This window comes from Hetaerina americana, unplaced genomic scaffold (genome assembly GCF_022747635.1).
Source record: "Hetaerina americana unplaced genomic scaffold, ioHetAmer1.1.p SCAF_8, whole genome shotgun sequence".
NCBI classification, from domain to species: Eukaryota; Metazoa; Arthropoda; class Insecta; order Odonata; family Calopterygidae; genus Hetaerina; species Hetaerina americana.
Genome location: NW_027287427.1, coordinates 36,820,709 through 36,840,261, shown reverse-complemented (window position 1 = coordinate 36,840,261; position 19,553 = coordinate 36,820,709). Strand labels below are relative to the sequence as shown.

Here is a 19,553-nt window from a genome sequence, read left to right as displayed (position 1 = left end):
GACTTCTTCGGCATAATGTTAATTAGAAATATACCTGAGCAGCATAAATGTAATAAAGCTGCATGAAAGAGAGTTAGAACTGGAAATATCACATAAACAACATTTGTTGGCAATAAATATTCAGGAAACAGGGAGTTCAAATTTCAATGAAATTGTATTTGCAAAGTAGTTAAATTATATGGCTTGGATATTTCTCTAATTGAAAATGTTACTTTCCAGGCATTAATATGGTCCAGTTCTCAAAATTGAGCTCTCATCTTGACCCAGTTTTTTTTAAACTGAGTAAGGAAAAAGGTGCTTTAGTCAACTCAAGTTCTTAAGGACAGACTATTTACTGTCCTTAATTGTGTTCACCATGCCAAATTTTTCTGCTTATAATATGGTGTTACGAGTAAGAAAATTGAAATCTTTAAGATACAAATACAAACAACTAAAGCAATATTAAATTTGACCTTCAAAGAGTTATACAGAAATCATTTCCTTACTTTGATGGCATTTCAGAACTATGACATAATAGATTTGATATTAGTTATTAAATAGTTTAGGTAAATGATTTCACCACCAAAATCATTAAAAACTGCAACCATGAACAAAATGAGAAAATAGGGAATGTCTACACCCAAGCAAGAAGAGAATAAGGTAACGACAAAAATCCACGTTATCATGGGATGGAGATTTTTAGAAGAGTCCCTTCACCACTTTAACAAATAATTTCCATTCATTCATTTAAAACCATGCTGAAAATATTGTGAAAACTCCTCTTTGCTCAATGGACTTTTATCTCTCATCATGATTTTCGCAGGTGAAAGAAAAAATCACTACACACACACATATATATACGTGTGTGTCTGCCCTGCATTCTTTCTGCATTAAGGAGGTGACCTTGGACAGCTAATGTAATCATATGTTGGGATGCTAACTGCAGATTCATTAGGTGCAGTTTGTTAATCTCAGCATAGTAATAACAGTGATGTTTATTATTATTTAATTGGTTAGATAGATGCTCTGATGGAACTCAGTACAGGTGATATGAAGGAATGGGCAAAATATTTCAATTTTATGAGAAATAGACACCCTCTAGATTAATATATGTGTGTATGTGCATGTATGAAGAAAGCCTTGGAGTAGGCCGAAAGCTCAAACAATCTACAATGTGAGTGTTTGTGTGTTATGTAGTTAACATACATACACACACACAGTTTTACTACCAGATCATCTATCTAACCAATTGAATAATAATAAATATAACTGTTATTACAATGTGGAGATGAACAAACTTATCCTCATAAATCTGTAGTTAGCATCCAAGCATATGATTACATCAGTAGTCCAAGGTCACATACTTAATGCAGAAAGAAGGTGGAAAACTGACACATTCAATAACCTCTTTTCTGCTCTTCAACTTTGTTTTGGCTTGGAAAAAGCTTAAAATATGACCGAAGCCTACATCTACTGAAAAAAATATAATGGTGTACTTATATAACCCCTTCACCACACATGAGTATCAAACACTGAAGTGAAGATGTGAAAATGTATGTGAGCAAATATTCCTACAAATCACACATAGTTGCTAGTTTTGATTCATTAAGTCAAAGGTCTGGAGGCAATACGAAAACTAAACGCCAATTTATTTTCTATGGGACAGACTGGGTTTTAAAAATACCATCCCTGATAACAGAGAAGTTGCTATAGAGCAGTCCCACTAGCTACCTCACAATCTCTTTCCAATAACATATTTCTACCATTGAAAAGATATTTGTGAGGGCATGAGTTTCTTAAGACATCTGAAAAGAAAAAAGCAACAGGGAAAATATGGTGACATTATTCTTATTAATTTTATGGACTTGGAACCTTGTCTTTGAGGAGAAGAGAATGAGCATAGAGTGACAGCTCTTGAAATGAAGGTCTCGCAAAGACTGGAGTAGTTGTAGTAGTATTTAGGGGAGGCGACTGACAGCTGAGGTCATTTGTGCCATAGGGGATGGACGGGAAAGGATGAAGGGTGGAGAGAAACCCAGCTACGGCATTAGCCTACTCTTAACAAATGGCGCCAAGGGGTCCGCAGCTTAACGTCCCATCCAACGGACAGTGTACTCACTCAAAGCGCCCTCCACAAAGCACCTCAAGTAGGGATCGAGATACCTCTGAAAAATATTCAAAACCGCCAGGATTTGAACCTCTGGGTGGGAAGTCAGTACGTTAGCCCCCGCACCATCTCAATCCCCGCAAAGACTGGAGTAAATAAGTAGGACAGAGAGGAGGATTAACACTGAGTTTTAAATAGGGTAGCTGAAAAGAGGAAGTGACATGGAAAAGACTAAAAAGGTACAAAGAAAATGGGGAGGATAATTAAAAGGCAGTGGGATGTTTGATGCCTTCATTGGGGGAAGAATACTGGGTAAGGGACAGAGGAAGAAAGATATGTCTTTTGAATGGTAAACAGGCAGAAGTTACAATGAATTGAAGAAGGAAATCATGTACAGATAAGAAAAGGAAGTTCTTGTGACACCTAAACGATGAAAGTCATTAGGGACCATCCAAAAATCTACCTTTAATGGGTAGAACACCTTGAATGAAATTAAACCAATTAATTCAAACTGGATCATTCCCTGTGATTACAGTGATTTCACACTACCAGAACATGTTTCATCATGTATGAATTCAATGGCACTCAAGCTACTCAAAAGGGAAAAAAGAGGCGTGAGTTCATATTGCAGTGTCATGTGAGAATTGGCCATAACAACCACAACACACACCACTCACCTATTTATGGCTTTCATCATGCTATCCCTCTTGCTTTTTTTGTTTAGGTTACATGTTTGATTGCTGTGGTTATTTAGTCTCTCCAACGACACAAAACATCCAGCTTTCAACCTCTCATCTTCCTGCAGGGACAATAAATGAGAATACAAATGTTTTTCATTGGACTTCTTGGCTTTTTTCTTAATTTTTCCTCCACCTGAATCAACACTGTCAATGTCACTGCTACTTGAAGAGAGATTACTTTTGTCCTCACGTGATCTGTAAACCTCAACTAATTTATCACTTTCATTTCCTTCCGAGGACGATAAAGAGGTATCGAGTAAGAAAGCCATTTTGGCTTGTCGATCATCACTTGAGGGTTTTATTGTTTCATCTGTCCTTTCATAATATTCACTTTCATTTTCTTTCTCTTCATTTACACTCCCCCCGATGGCATCATCGATACCAGTCCTTGCAGAAGTGTCCTCATTCACCGCAGTGTTCTTATCTATTTCATTAGTCTCCCCTTCACTACTTAATTGAGCAATGACTGAATCTACATTAACATTATTTTCCTCATCACTCTCAAATAAATCCTGTACTGAATTTTCAAATAGGCTATCATTTTTCTCACCCTCAACCACCTTTTTTTCACTGCTATCACCACTAGCTTTGCTACCATCTCCTGCCACGTCTATCGGAGTCTCTGAGTCTTTTACTGAAAGATTACTTTCCAAAACTTCCCCTTCACTTCCTCCTTTGCTTTTCTCTCCAGTTTCACCAGCAATTTCTGATGTTCTTTCCTCTTCTTTATGGCCTACATCAGCACTTTTCTCTCCCTCAGCACACTTTTCTTTTGACTTTTGTCTTTCATCAGCTTTGTCACCCTCAGTCTCACTTTCATTTTCGCCATCCTTCCCTGAACAAATCTTCTCAGCATTTGTGCTAGGACTAGTTTCTGGCCTGGGAGAAGTCTCCTTCTCTTGCAGACTGGATTTATTCATATTTCCAGTCTCATTTTCAACATCTTCATCACAATCCTCACCATTCGAACCAGCCTCATTCTTGCGCTCTGAAGACAAAGATTTTTTTGTTTCACCCACAGCGGCATTTTCTAGAATATTCTCTATATTTTCTACCTCTCTGCTCTCTGCTCCTCCACTACCCAAGGGTTCATCCAAGGAGACTGATGACGGACTCATGCAATTGCCTGCACTGGTGTTGACTGAATCATTAATAGCACTGAAGTCACTGTTCTTCAAAGTGTCATCCCTCATGTGAATATCCTCTGGTGGATCAGTATTCCCATTAACCAACATAGTATCATCACCTTCCTTCAGGGATAACTCACTCTTCTCAGGAGCATCAACTTTACTCATACTGAGCTCCTCCTCCTTTGAATCTTGATTTCCATCAACACCTGAAACTGTGTCACTCACTTCATTTCCTCTGATAATGTCCATCCACTCCTTTTCGGCTTCCAACACCTTGCTCTGCAATTCATTCGTCTGAGCACTGAGTTTCTGCAGTATTTTTGTAAAAGTTTCAATCATTTTAGTGAATTTAGCTGGGGTGGTGGGCAACTGATTATTTGAGACTTTGTTCTTTTCGGAGATCCAGAGATACAGTAGCTTTGTCTTCTTAGAGGTTGACTGGGTGATGACCTGAGTGTCCTTGATGAGGCCCTCCATAGTAATAGAAGTTTTTTGCATTACTGATATTTGGTGGGCTTCCTCATCCGTAACCTTTTGACCCACTGCACAATGACTTTCTTCCTCCGCCAAACTATCACTTTTTCCAGCATCAGTCTCCCTTTGTTTCGAGCTGGAGACATGCTGCTTGATTCCCTTTTCTTTTTCATGATCTTGCCCCTTATCCCTTTCTTTCAACTTCCTATGCTTGTGCCTTTTGCCATCATCATCCTTGGTGTCTTCACTGTCTTCTGTTTCTTTCCTTTTGTTTTTCTTACTCCTGTGCGGTTGTGGACTCTCCTTGTTTTTATGCCTGTCTGCGCTCTCCCGGCTGCACTTATTTGAAATACTATGGTCAATATCTTCATCATCAGAACTTTCTATTTTACGGGTTAAATGAGTATTACGTTTGCCAGGTTTACTTTTCTTTGAAGATTCACCATTCTCCACTGCACCCCTTCCCTTTTTATGCAACTTTTTTTCCCTCGTCACCGATCTCTTTTCCCTTCTTCTCTCATTGACACTTGACTCATCGTCATCATCATCATCTTCTCTGTAAGATATAAAAAAAAGGTAAAAGGTTAGGTACTGGATGCGCATTACAAATGTAATTTGCCACTAATTCAAATAATTAAAACAAATGAACAAAGGTAATCAACCAGCCATTAAATTTGAATGAATAAACCTTTTTTGATTTGTCATTAAAAGGGCTATAAAATGATTTTGTCAACTATTTTCATTCACCAGCAATTTGTTCTAATATATAATCAACTAACGTGTTAAAATGAGTGAATACAGTCATCACTTTGTTGAAATAATTGATATTAGGAATTAATAACTTTGAATCCATTTCAATACATTTCTTTATTTAACCCCAAAAGTTTCAACATTATCTTTGAGTGCAACCTATATAAGGCACATACAGGCTTTCATGTTTTATGGTAAGGCTCTTTATTAAGAGGGGGCTCTGTCTTGCATAGATTACATCTGAGAATGATGTCATTACATTAAAACTTGAGTTAAATAAATGAAATGTAGAAATGGATTCAAAAGTTATTTCTTCCTAATATGGCCATCGGGTTGCTGTTAAGTAATGGAGGAGTTCACCTAATGTCAATCCCAACGATGTGTGAAATGTGCATATCATGTGAGAGGGGACATATTCTTTCTCGGCACTACCAGAAACTTCCCACGAAGACCTGACACCTGACAAACCACACAGCTTGAATGAAGTTGTGGGTATTTATATGTCAACAGCTATCAAACCCTAACACTACAGGGCTCTACCAACTGGAATATCACACCCTCCCATACAAATCTGCTGAACCATCAAATGAAAACTGGCAAATTTATGTAAAAGCTTCATGATTAACATTATTGTTTCAGTTGAGTTGTATTGCCTCAATTGATGCAATTCATCTGGTAGAAAAAAATTAAACAAAATGTTTAAGAAGAATGAATCATGTTGTGATATTCAAATGAAGGAATGAATCAGAACAACATCAATTGAGATAGATAACCATGCAGGAGTCCATTCACAAAAAATACATGCACAGAGGGAACCCCAGAAACAAAAATTTCAGTCACCCAAATAAGAAATTTTCCCCCATCAATATCACATTGAAACAAATGTGGTCACAAGGAAGGCTTTCAAAACAATATATCAATAACTCAACAGGTAAAACCTTGTGAACTGTTTCATTAGTAATTGATTCAATCAACTTGAAACACTTGCCTTATAAATGTGATCTAATTTTTAGGATTTGATAAAAGGTGTTATAAATGATTTTAGCATAACTTTCAAAACCCTCAAAAGAGTGCCATTAATCTTGAACTACCACAAGTTACTGAAATGAATGTTCACTTATCAATAAATTCAAAGAAAATTGATGAGAAGTTACCCAATACACTGGTCCAAATGAAATAGGAAAAAAATGCCAGCTAACATGCAGTCTAAGTAATATACGCAGTCTATTTTGGCCACTATTTTATTCAATTTCAAAGAATAAACATTTTTCAATGGGATATTAAATGTCTGCAAAATTCTTTGGACAACAAAAAATGACATTCTATGGCTGAATTTCCCAATGCTGGGTTCATGTTACCCAGCCGTCAAGTAATTCACTTTGCTTTCCAGAGGATACTTTCAGTTTTATAAAGCATTCCACAACCCCATATAAGTTTATATTTTTGGCAAATATTGATTTTGTGGCAATCATTATTCACTGCAATGTCATAAATGAGGAACAGATGGTCGTGTTAATGTGATGATGGGCATGTAGCATCACATATTGCTGGGTGCTTAAATGATATTATTTAAGCACATTATTATGCTATGATATTCTCTTGAAATCATAAGTTACGATAGGTGGACCCTTACTCGGTGATTCATACAGGCCTTTACAGAAAAAAAGTCAACATTCTGAGTAATGTCTCACTAAAATGGTACACTTCATAAAGAGCACTAGTAGCATTGACAAGGATGGTATTATTTCAGTCGAATTAAAATGTTATCATCACATTGGTAGCTTGAAAATCACTCTCGAGCACACTGAATCCACTTCTTGATAACTAGGGAGCTGGGAAACAAAATGAAATGTTTTGTAGCAAAAATCATACATTTAAGGTAAAATTGAACCAAAAACCGGTTAGAAAATAAATATATTGAGAAAGCAAAATATTTAGGCCACTACTTTAACATACAGCATGAGCCCCTGCTTGGGTTTGTGCAATCACAATGAAGTATCTCATAATGGAGGGTCAATTGGGGCAAGGGCTGCAAAGTTAAACAAAGTTATCCATGCACGACTACTGAAATGTCTCTTGAATGCATCTAAAAATGACAAGAATTGTAACTCTTCAAGGCAAAATGAGTCAGATACCAAGATATCATTGTTTCATCCTTCCCATAAAAGTTGCTAAATGAAGCTTATTATCATTTGCTGTTGGGTTTACCCAAATTTCTTTTGACACGTAGACATATATTCTAACAATTTTTCTTCCTACTCTCCTTCTATCCTACACACTTCATGGATTATGAAAATGTTAATGAGTGACGTGAGTGATTAAAAAAAATATCTATGAGCAATCTTTCTTCGGAGGGATCTTTTTAACAGTGAACTTTTGTACATCCGTTGAACATAGACATCATTTATAAATGGCTAATGAAATGTACAACCAAAAAGCAATTCCACTAAAATGAAAAATCTGGTTCATGCAAGCGGACTGACATCTGCAAAGATGTTTAGAATTCCAGTTTTAAATCTGTCAACAAAAATGAAAACAGTGAGAAATTACCAATTGTGTTTTGGAAAAGCAGGCGGAGCCAGAAAAGAAGATTCTGGGAAGTATGAGGAAGTGAATGCAAAGCTGCCCACAGAATGCTTCAATTTCTAGTTTTGTATCGCTTGCAAAGGATGACCCACTAGCTTAAGAATAGGAAAACTGAATTCAAGTTCAATCCTGGATGGTTAGAGCAGTTTAATTTGAGGAATGGTGAGGTGTTTTATTTTGCTTCTAGCATTTCATGGAATATTTCCAAGATATGCGATTAGAGTAGACAACTTCTATCTTGACTATATAGCAAGAAGACTTTTCAGCTAGGAATATCTTTAAGCCGGCGAAACTGGCTTTCTTCATTATCCTGGAAAAGACTTGAGCGATTAAAAATAACATGTTCTGGAGGGGAAAATCACTTAGTGCAAATTATGTATTAAAAAGTAGAGATTTAAACCAGTTGAAAAGACCTTCACATCAATCTGTTCACATATAAAATGCTATAATTCAATTTTTGGGATCGGCAATGTTACGAAGAGGGGTAAGACAGGGGTATTTATTTTCAGTGGTGCTACCCAACAAATTTTTGGAGGAAAAGATTACAGATGCATGGAAAGAACTAGAGATGGGAATAAAAGTTAGTGGGGAATTCATAAAATCAGTTAGGTTTGCTGATGATCAAGCTTGTCAATCAGCTAAGGGTTTTCAAATATTGCTGACTGCATTGGAAAGTCAGTGTAATGGATATGGGATGAGAATAAATTTAAACAAAACAAAGGTTTTCACGAAAGAGGAGGGCTCAGTTAAAATTTAAATAGGAGGAAAAAAGCTAAAGCAGGTGGATCAGTTAGCCTAATTTAAAGTGTTCTGAACCAAATCGGTCTAAGTAGTAGGGACATAAGGAGAAGAATTGTGTCAGGCAAAGAAACTTTCACAAGGAGGGAATTGAAGACATTGAGTTAGGAGGTTAAGAAATGACTTGTCAAAACTTTAATATTTAGCACGGTTTTGTATAGATCGAGAACTTGGTCACTGAAGCAGGATGATAGGCATGAGTTGGAGGGTTTTGAAATGTTGGTGTGGAGCAGGATGGAAAAGGTGAAGTGGACAGAAAGGAAAACAAATGAGGAAGTGCTGGGTATGGAGGGGGAGAAGAGGAGATATCCAAAGAAAGCAGGAAAGATTCAGAGTGTTTTGATTGGGAATCGGATGTTAAATATTCTGATAGAGGGGAGAACAGCAAGTAGGGAAGGTGAAGGACTAGAATAAGTATTTTTCTTAAGGTAATCTACCGGTTAAGGTAGGTTTTTGGATGGACACAACTACCAAACCAACATTTTATTACTCCTAACAAAACAAAAAATCCATCATCCTACTCTATATCAGGTCCCTCTTCATCTCTGAGTACTTTCTTCCTCCCTTCATCCCTTCCAACATCGCTATCCTGTTCCATCCCTTTACTCGTTTGCCTAAAATTCTCCCCTCAATTACAGTCTTCAACATCCCACTGCCAGTCAATACCCCCTTCAGCCACTTTTCCTGCCTCCATAGGATTGCTCCCAACAAACCCCTCTCTTCGCCCACCATACCAAGTACTTCCTCGCTTGTTTTCTTCTCTGTCCATTTCACCTTCTCCATTCTTCTCCACACCCACATTTCAAAAGCCTCCAGTCTACATCTATCCTCCTGCTTCAATGACCACGTTTCCGCACCGTACATAGCTACAGGTACGCTCCAAATTAAAGTTTTTACAAGTCTTTTCTTAACATCCTTACTCAACGTCCCCGTCATTAACTCCCTCCTCCTTGTGAAAGCCTCTTTGCCTAGCGCAATTCTTCTCCTTACGTCCCTACTACTTTGACCGTGTTGGTCCAAAACACTACCGAGATACGTAAACTGTTCTACCTGCTCAAGTTTTTGCCCTCCTACTTTAATGTTAAGCTTAGCCTTTTCCTTTCTAGAAAATCGCATAACCTTTGTTTTATTAATATTGATTCTCATCCCATACCTGTCGCACTGAATTTCCAATTCACTCAGCAAAGCTTGCAGCCCCTTGGCTGACTGACAAACTAAAGCTTGGTCATCAGCAAACCTAACTGATTTTACGAATTCCCTGCCCACCTTCATTCCTACCTCCAGTTCTTCCCATGCCTCTTTATTCATTTCCTCTGCATACAGGTTGAACAGCAACGGTGATAATGGGCAACCCTGCCTTACACCTCTTCCTAACACTGCCCATCCAGACTCCCCGTTCCCCACTCGCACCTGAGCAGTCTGAGACATGTACAGGTTGCGGATTAGCCTCCTTTCCCTCCAATCTATTCCTATTTTCTGCAATATACTCATTAGTTTTTCCCAATTCATTCTATCAAACGCTTTTTCGAAATCTACGAAACAGGCAAATACCTCCTGGTTGTGTTCTATATTCCTCTCGATTAATAATCTCATTACTGCCATGGCATCACGCGTACCTATCCCCTTCCTAAACCCAAACTGATCATCCCCTAAGTAATCATTTGCCCTACTCTCTATCCTTTTGTTTATGATCCTAAGAACAACTTTAGCTGCGTGGGATATCAAACTTATTGTCCTATAGTCCTCACATAACGTGGCCTTTACCTTTTTCGGAATAGGAACTAAAACTGAACTCACAAAGTCCTCCGGCCAGATTCCCTCCTCATAAATACCGGACGCGGAGGCTCCGGGCAGCGGAACATCAGCGGGACTTCAGTACCAAAAAAGGGAATTCCCAATTTGCAGCTCACCTCATCAGCGCAGGCCACAACGCAGACTTCATACCAAAGCTATTACACAAAGAGGAGAAAGGAAAGAGGTTGGACATCAAGGAACAATTGGAGATCTTAACCGCCTTAAGGGAGAAGAAAACATTAACAAACGACCACCTCTTTCCCTTCCATTCCCCTCTCCTGGACATTCCACAACTCATCCCTAATGACGCCTACGGCCATCTACCCCCCTGCGAATAACCGTCCCTCCATAATCCTTCCCTAGCCCCCGCTACTCACAGTCAACCACTCTCACCCACTCTGACCGCCCCCACCCAGGCAGCGCGTCAGTTTCCCCCCCCCCACCCACCCAACCCACACCAACTTGGACTAGTATATATATGTGTGAAAAAAGAATATTTTCTTTGTACGTTCCTGAAGATGCTACAGTGTAGCGAAACTAGTAGAAAATAAATAAGTTATTTTATGTGGAAGCTGCAAAGTTATTTCTGAAACTCCTGTTAATAATAGTTGTAAACATATGCTGAATATATTGGGTGATTTCACTACTCTCGTAATCCAAAAAACACTGCCGACTAAATACTTAAAGAAATGATTTAGAAGTTTAAAATCTGTTAGTAGTTAAGAGGACCCATGTTATTAGTCCAAAAAACCTTTTTAATACATAAATAATTTTTTAGGCTTGGCTGGAGACCTCAAGGTTCTAACATGCATTTTCAAACAAATCAGGATAGAAATAATGAGTAATTATTGGTATCAGATCTCTATTGAACAGTTATTTAGTATTTTATCACCACAGTATACTCTTTGAGTACATCATAATACAATAATTACCACTTGAAGGGATGTGGATAATCCGAGCAATGACTCAAATATTTACAGAAAGTAAATCATTCAATGGCATGCCTGTTCTCTGTCTAACTGGGACCAATAAGTTTACCAATGATATGGTAAATCTCTATGGGTTAAACTATGATTGCAAAAAATATTAATTCGCACGTGTTGCATGTTCCCATTCTGTTACAACAAATTCTTGATTTTTTAACAGGTCAGTCATTAACATTCTGGAGACAAAAATGCTCAGTGCTTAAATAAATATATTAGCAAATGTTTGAATGATAATTAACTCTGCATGGAAAAGAATCCAGTAAAACTAAAGTATATATATATTTCTTACATACCCAGGATTTTCTTTAATATAAATCCTTGCAGCCCAGCAAATAGCTCTATGCTTCCAGAGGGTCTCAGGATTGCAAACAAAGCATTTCCAATCTTCCTCCTCTATCTCATCAAGCATTGACTTCTTAAAGTTCCTCCTAATGCAAGGCTAGAAAAAACAAATGCTCATTGAGTAATTTTTCATCCACTCAAAAGAATTGAAAGAGCAATGATACTTGATATTACTTATATGGTGTACCTATTTACACCATATAAATTCAGTACAGGGGTTAGATTAAATTATAAGTTAGTAATAAAGTGTTCATTTGGATGATGATTTGCACATGTGTGAATTTACAGGCTGGGAATTGACAATTTTGGGTGCAATTTTCTGATATATGAAGAATGATCCAAAGCAAAAGATCATGAAACCCTTCAACACATTGTTTTTATTTTTAAGTAGACACATACAATGTTTGTATAAATAATATCAGTAACAATTTTTTCCTGACATGTACATGAAATACTGAATTCAGACCACCGATTAAGTGTGCGCATGATTGCAGATTGTTTTGCCATTGATAAGATGATAGTGCACACTATTATCACTGAAAATTTGGCAATGCAAAAAATCAGCGTTAAACTCGCCCTGAAGGCCTTGATGGATGACCAAAAGCAGAGTCAAACATCTGCTTGCGAAGACCTTCTGCAATGGCATTGCCATGATTCCCCAACCCCTTTACAGTCCAGACTTGAAACCAGCAGAATATATCCCATTCCCTGAAGTGAATCCTCCCACAAAGGACACCACTATGGGACCAACAAGTGCCATCAAAGAAGCTTGCATGCGTATCCTTAAGGGTCTTCAGGAATCTGCCTACCAGGGAGCCTTTGAGTCTTGGCAAAGTTACTGGCAAGAGTGTTTCGATGCTGTACGACGAAGTGATGTACTTTGAAGAATTTCGAGGCATTGTAACATTATTTCCCCGCAGGGGGAAATTCCTGCTACCTGCAACGTTGGGTCGCATTCCCTGCCTTTTACAGACTCTTTAGGGGGTAGAGTGTTTGGTGGAGCATGTTCATGTGGTAGTGATGTTTCACATTCTAGCTTGTTGTGTCCTGGCTTGCGTGTTGTAGGATGGCTTTCGTGCTGCATCTTGGGGTGCAGTTTTTTGTTGTTTTGTATGCGTTTGCATGAGTGTTGGATGAAGGGATTTTTGCATGAGTGTGTGAGCTGCTGTGGGCGTAATTTTCCGTGTTGTTTTTTGGCATGTGGTATTGTTCCTTTTTACAGTTGGTGACCTAACAACCCCCACCACACGTCCTTGCGGCGGCTTGCGGGGTATGATGTAGATGTAGATCTGAAATAAATCTCTTTTTCTGAAACTTTTGATACAAACCATGCATGTCTGCATAAAAGTAAACATGTTTGTGTACAAAGCAGAATGGTTTGCCCGTGGCATATAGCCCTTGGGATTTCTGCTGTTGACCAATCACGTCATAATGCCTTCATATCATATTCCTACAGGGGTATTGAATAAGAGATACAAAAACTTTCATTTATTGTTTTGCACTGCTATATTGTTTGAGAACCACTCATGGATTCCAAAGAGCATATCTAGCAGTATCAAATAAAGTCAACTGCAGTTTATGGCTACTTACAGATCTTATTATAGCCAATTAACGGAAATACTTGTTTCCAATTCTGAGTATACAATGTTTACATTAACACCATAAAATACATGAGCATGCATGCTTTATAAGTCAAATTAAACTTGAATCATAACGATATTGTTTGTATACATGCAGCCTATAAGATTTAGACTATCTTCATTTAAGCTTGAAGGTGAATCACCCAAAGATATCATCCTAAACAAAAATCCATCAACATTTCCCCATCTTTCTTTGGCAGAGAATCAGAGGTTCCAAACAAATTCAGTAATAAAGCCATTCAAATCACTTACTGAACAAATTACTTTCAACAAAACAAGGGATGACAAAAATTATTACTGGGAAACGACCTATATTTTATGCTGACGAATATAGCTGGTCCATGACATGTGTTCATCATTGCTGCCATATTCCTATGAAAAACATGGCTTTTTGAAAATCATTTTAAAATAAATATAAAATCTTTCTTCTACTCTATAATTGTGAATGAATTTATTTATTTTGTGAAACAGCACAATAGTTATATTTCCTTGGAAATAGGAAACTACCCTGTTGGCCGAAATAATTCCATTTTGACATTTGTTAAGAGTATTAATTCTAGCCTATTATACCGTCCAAATCTCGACCAATAATTATGGACGATATGACTGAGGTAGCCACGCAGTTCACATCACAATTGAAAAGTCTAAAATAATAACAAAACTTACACAAACCACATGTTTTTAGGCTACCAAGTATCTGTTAATGAAATAATTGGTTTCATGTATAGCACAAAATTGGAAATATGAGCTTGAAGTATATGTGTTACCAATCAAATATGTATTTAGAAATTCATAAATTCAAACATTAGCTGATACATAGTAAAAAAACTATTTTCTAAGGTGACCATTTCCATAAGGAGCACAAATCACATGGTACTTGTATCTCTTACTCTGAGCAACATATCATTTTACAACACAATCAACCCAGACCTGAATAAGAATAGAATACAGGATAAAAGCGCATACCAATTTCATCATGTAGAGTAAAAAATTATGGTATTAAGATTTACATTGGAGCAATTTTGATTGTACTGAGTAAACACTAACAGGTTGCATTTAAAATGTAAATATTTAAATAATGAATGTTAACATTACCTTACAAAATACAAAGTTGCAAGCACTGCAGCAATATAGAGATCCTCCTTGGGCACACCAACGACAATAAGTGTCACTATTGTCACTGTCAAGTGCAAAGTTGCCATCTCCATAGAAAGCTCGGCAGTCCTGTTCATGTTTTAAAAATGTAAATGAGATGCTGTAACTATTTATGATTTACTAGCTTCATTTGATAGCAATTTTTCTCATTAAAAGACTAAAACTGTGAAAATCACTTGGCTCTATTTCATAAAAAGAACACTGCATGCAACACAAATGAATATTTTACAAATTTTCGTTAATACAATCCTTGGATGTGATTGTATAATTCTTGATGAAGTCACTTAAAACTTGGTAATATAAAACTACTTGATAACAGAAGGTATTGCTTGAGGACAAGGTAATTATTAATAATCAATGATTAAGAATGGCATGATCATAAGGATTAACAATACCTGGAAGCCTGAATGACAAATTATTTTGACAAAAAAAATGTACATAAAATAGTTAAAAAATGTATAAATACTTTTCTTCCAGGATGCATTCTTATCACGTCATATACCAGAGGTTCACATTTATGTTGAGCATTAATTCCAGAGAATTTAACGAAAATGAAGAATGTATATTAATACATAGGTGACAAATAGTAAGTAGATAGCAAGACATCTAAAATTTTTACTATTGACACTGTCTAGGCATCACTAAATTATTGGTATCCTCTAAATTCTATTTTCCTCCTGCAGTACCCTTGCAGATTAATGAACTTTACATGAAATCTGGAGAGCTATAAAGAAGAAAATATAAAGGCATTTAATGCTTTGAGATACACTGCTGATATAAGCAGGGCACCCTCACAGGGCAGATAATTCCACAGCATCATCATTGATGGAATAAATGAAAAACCATTAACAGTGCAATCAACCCAAAGGTTGTTTTGGTCAGTGGGACAGAAGAGAGACTATAGTAACTTTCATCAATAGCACCCAAAGAAGAGTGCTAGCAAAAGAAAATACAACTTGGAGCATTAAACAACACAAAGTTTCTTGAGATACTGGATGTAAATGTTTCTGTTGGGAGTTGGTATTGCTCTGCACACTTTTCAATCATAAAAAGAAGAAGGTTACTCTATTTGTTCTTGGGTTTGAATTAAATTTCTACAATATAGAAAGAAAGGCTTGGGAAATAACGTTACCAGAAGCTGAGAGATAGCAAGAGCCCGACCTCAGGTGGTATGATGGCATTGCAGCACCAAAGAAAATTATTCACAATATTCTTAAATATTTTAGCAACAAAAACCACCAACGCAAGTGAATATATTTCAATTCTAGATGGAAAAATTTAAGTATGCCAGAGAACATCAACGACTGTACAATGCATCATTAAAATTGAATATTACAAAGGAAAACTAATGTCATTTCTCAGAAGTTAACTGTTCTTTATTTAAATGAAAGGAGGATAAATGAAGGATGACAGCTGGTGAATGTGTAGGTATTGCTGATCCATTGCAGAGATAATGTCAAATGTAGCATTCGAGCGGCCTGAGCTTGGAATGAAAGCAGAGAGTGAGGTAACTGAGTTGGTTACATTTGCACAAAAACAAGTAATAGTTACCTAAAGGACCACAGTAGTGAAAAACTTCATAGAAATTGATGCTGCAGATGGGTGGGTACTTGTTATGAATCTATGCTTCTTGTGTCTTCTATTGGAATATTAGCTTGACAATTAAAATTTTTGTATTGATGAAAAAGCTCAAGGGACGACGTTTTGACTCGATAAAGGCCGTTTAAGAGGCTTCGACGAGGGTCATCAACGGCATCCCCAAAGAAAATGTCCAGCGGGCGTACGGGGAATGGGAGCAACGTTATACTAAGTGTGTAGCAGCTCAAGGAGCATACTTTGAAGATTATTAAGTCGATGTAAGTATATCGTCAATAAAATTCTTGTAAAAAGTTGAGTGTTTTATGGAGAGACGTGAGAAGAATGAGATGAAGGTTAACCACAAGAAAACCAAAGTAATAAGTAATAAAAAACTCGATGGATGGATGGATAGAGGTAGGAAGACCAGGTCAAACATTAAAGAGAGAGAACAAACTAGTGCAGGAAAGCAAATTTGTGCCAAGGCAGCAATTTGAGTGAAAATCAAGATATTAGGAGAAGAATAGTATTGGTGAAAGAAGCAATTAAAAGAAGAATGGAATTTATTACAAGTATACTGAGTAAAGATGCAAAGGAACAATTAGTAAATGCTTTCATTTGGAGCCTAGAGCTATATGGACCTGAAACCTGGTCATTGAAGCACAAGTTTGAATTATGGCTTTTGAGATGTGAGAATGGAGGAGATTTACAAAATTAAATTGCACATAGGATAAGTCCAATGATTTAGTTTTAAATGTGGTGGGAGAAAAAAGGAAGTTTCTAGGTGAAGTCGGCAGACGGTAGAAGAAAGATAGCAAGACGGTATTAAAAAATAATGGTAATAATGCAAGGCAAATAAAATGCACACAATATGGAGGACAGGCATTGTAAGGAACTATCCCATCTTAATAGATAGGTAACCCATAGTTAGTGTGTGAGATTTAAAAAATCACACTAGCAAACGTTTTGAAGGGTCAACAATGAAATCCCATGAAAAAATATGATAGATTACTATCTTTATTCGGGCAAATTTGAGACTGTAAGTTACCTTATTCTATTTAACCCTTCATCAAGTGCATAACAACAATAATAAGAATTATAAAGCAATATAAAAGAAAAAGAAAATAATGGTAAAGTCATAAATATAATAAAAGAAATAAGCATCAGATATGATTTTGTGGGAAACACATGGGGAGTTCAGACATGAAGAACCTAGTAAAAACCCAAGCAGAAAAAAACACACACAAAGAAGGGGGGTGAGAATAACCAGCGAAAACCCTGCAAGATTGTAAAATGAAATTGAAAAAATAAAGATCAATAAATACATACAAAACAATATGGTAATACACACACAATACGATGTACAATGGAGTACACTGGTGTACTTGAATTAGTTTGTTTAGAGCACATACTTGGAAGAGCCTATGATAAATAAAAAGTTTGATGCCATGCACAACTAAATGAAAAGCACACACATTGAGAAATAAAACTTTTTAAGTCAATCTTACCTCACAAACTATTACTTGAAGCACTGGATGGAAAAATACATCTTTCCTCTTAGTTATATCCTTCAACAATGATGTACCACAAGCCGTGCAACGCACAGTGGATTTCAACACACTACTTGACTCTGAAAGGAAAAAAAGACAAAAAGTGAAAAACTGGATGCAATAAGAGTTTCATATTTCCTTTCCCCATTTTTGGGTTTTTACTAAAATTACGTTTAGGATCCCCATTTAGTGAAAGACAACTTGGTAGCTATTACGCTACCAGCTTGTCTTTCACTTTAACTACTTGCACATACCAGGAACGCAGTTACTTTCACTTGACCAAAAAGGTTCTGTGTGCGTGTATACTCTAGCTATTTCAAGGGTCTTTTGAAATCCTATTAAGGATGACATACAATCATGTGAATATTTTTTTCATGTGATGCTCTTTAGACTGGCCCCAAACGTGTTACCTCAGTGAAAGATAATGGAACATGAGTTATACTAATAAAGAGCTTCTAATTTCACATGGAAATGGCATTGGGAACAACATTGTGGGAAATGCCCTTCATTTCAGTGTGTCCTTATGTAGTGTGTGGAAAAGTGGATCCCTGGAAAAAGCCGCCTTTACATGTACCTAAGAGTTAATGCCTGCTCTTGATTGTAAAAATGTGAGGCTCCAAACATGTAAATGCAGGTCATGAAATGGCAGTATTTTAATAAATTCCCAGCAAACATGAGGTTATCAACTGAGGAGTGTCATGTGACACCTAATATAATTTCTAAATTTTCTATTGTGAATACCCCTACATGCAGTTTGACTAGAATCATTCAAGTCTTCAGGCTGAAAATGGGCAGGTTGTTTTCGAAAAAGGAAACTTAGTTGACCTCGTACCTGGAAATAATTTCTTCCTGTACCGGTTTTCTTCATCTGTCGCGGTTATTGATACATTGCTTTCCTGGATCGTTCTTCCCGAAGTGTGCGAGGTACCGACGTCGTTCATTGTTTATGATTTAGTCCATTAAGTTCACCTAAAAATTAAAGAAAATATTCTTCACTAGCATTAAGGGTCACCTACTTTCTGTACATACAAGAGTTGCCGAGAAAGTCTAAACATAACGCTTCGAAAACCACCGAGATTCAGTTTTAAAAGTACGCCAGTCAAAAATACTTAGGGAGGAAGGTAGCTGGGAACGTAGGGTGCTAGAGCACCAGGGAGAATCAACGGACCATGCCAATAGCAAATTGTATTAACAAAGCAGGTAACTAGAAAATATGCGGAAATGAAGGTTTGTACTTAAAAGTGTTCGGTTTGGTATTGTTAGGTGAATCTTAGAAATGAAGCATTAGCCATCTACCTTAAACAGAAAACTACAAACAAAAAATGAAAAGCTCTCCACATTTCAAATAAACACGAATATTAAAACCGCTACTTTTCCTTAACAAAATTTAACGAAATTCACTTGGAAAAACTAACAACAATCGACTGCTTTCTCGCTTGGATTAACTATTAAAGCGTCTGATTGTCAAATATATTTGAATAATTCCAGGGTAATTCCCCGGAATTTTTTTAGTTAACATATCCGTTATTACCATTAAAACTGATACAGCATTTTAAGTATCATCGGACGATGCGAACGGCCGGGAAACCTCTAGAGAGAATTTCAACTAGATAAAATACTGTTTTCACCAGTTTCTATCTTGATTTCGGCTTTCTACCAAGTCACATAAATGAAATGGATTCCAGGGCGTTAAAGTTGTATTTTACCCGAAGGATACTCATCATATTGTTTACGATGGTACATAAACAAGGAAAGAATAAACCTAAACCCTATTTTGTACTCTCACGCACATATCCAAGTTCACACAAATAATGAAATCATTTCTATGCCCTGAAATCACCGAAATGATGCACTGGCCAATGCTACCAAATGTACAATTTGAAAAATTATCATGAACGTGATTGGTTGAGTTCACAAGAAGATTCGTTCATCGTGCTCTGGTAACGA

General features: G+C 36.9%; 1 protein-coding gene across 2 annotated transcripts in view; it reads right to left on the bottom strand.

Annotated features, from left to right (window-relative positions):
* Nucleotides 1–19,422, bottom strand: part of LOC139698111 (transcriptional regulator ATRX homolog) — a 75,918-nt gene extending 56,496 nt beyond the window's left edge. For both annotated transcript variants that reach the window (XM_071597026.1, XM_071597027.1), the window contains exons 1-6: nt 19,138–19,422; nt 18,439–18,575; nt 17,565–17,686; nt 14,422–14,550; nt 11,638–11,783; nt 2,764–4,986 (exon numbers count right to left, since the gene is read on the bottom strand). In XM_071597026.1, the coding sequence (XP_071453127.1) occupies nt 2,764–4,986; nt 11,638–11,783; nt 14,422–14,550; nt 17,565–17,686; nt 18,439–18,547 (2,729 nt within the window). In that variant the 5' untranslated portion in view covers nt 18,548–18,575; nt 19,138–19,422. The remainder of the gene's footprint in view (nt 1–2,763; nt 4,987–11,637; nt 11,784–14,421; nt 14,551–17,564; nt 17,687–18,438; nt 18,576–19,137) is intronic.
* Between the last annotated feature and the right edge of the window lie 131 nt (nt 19,423–19,553).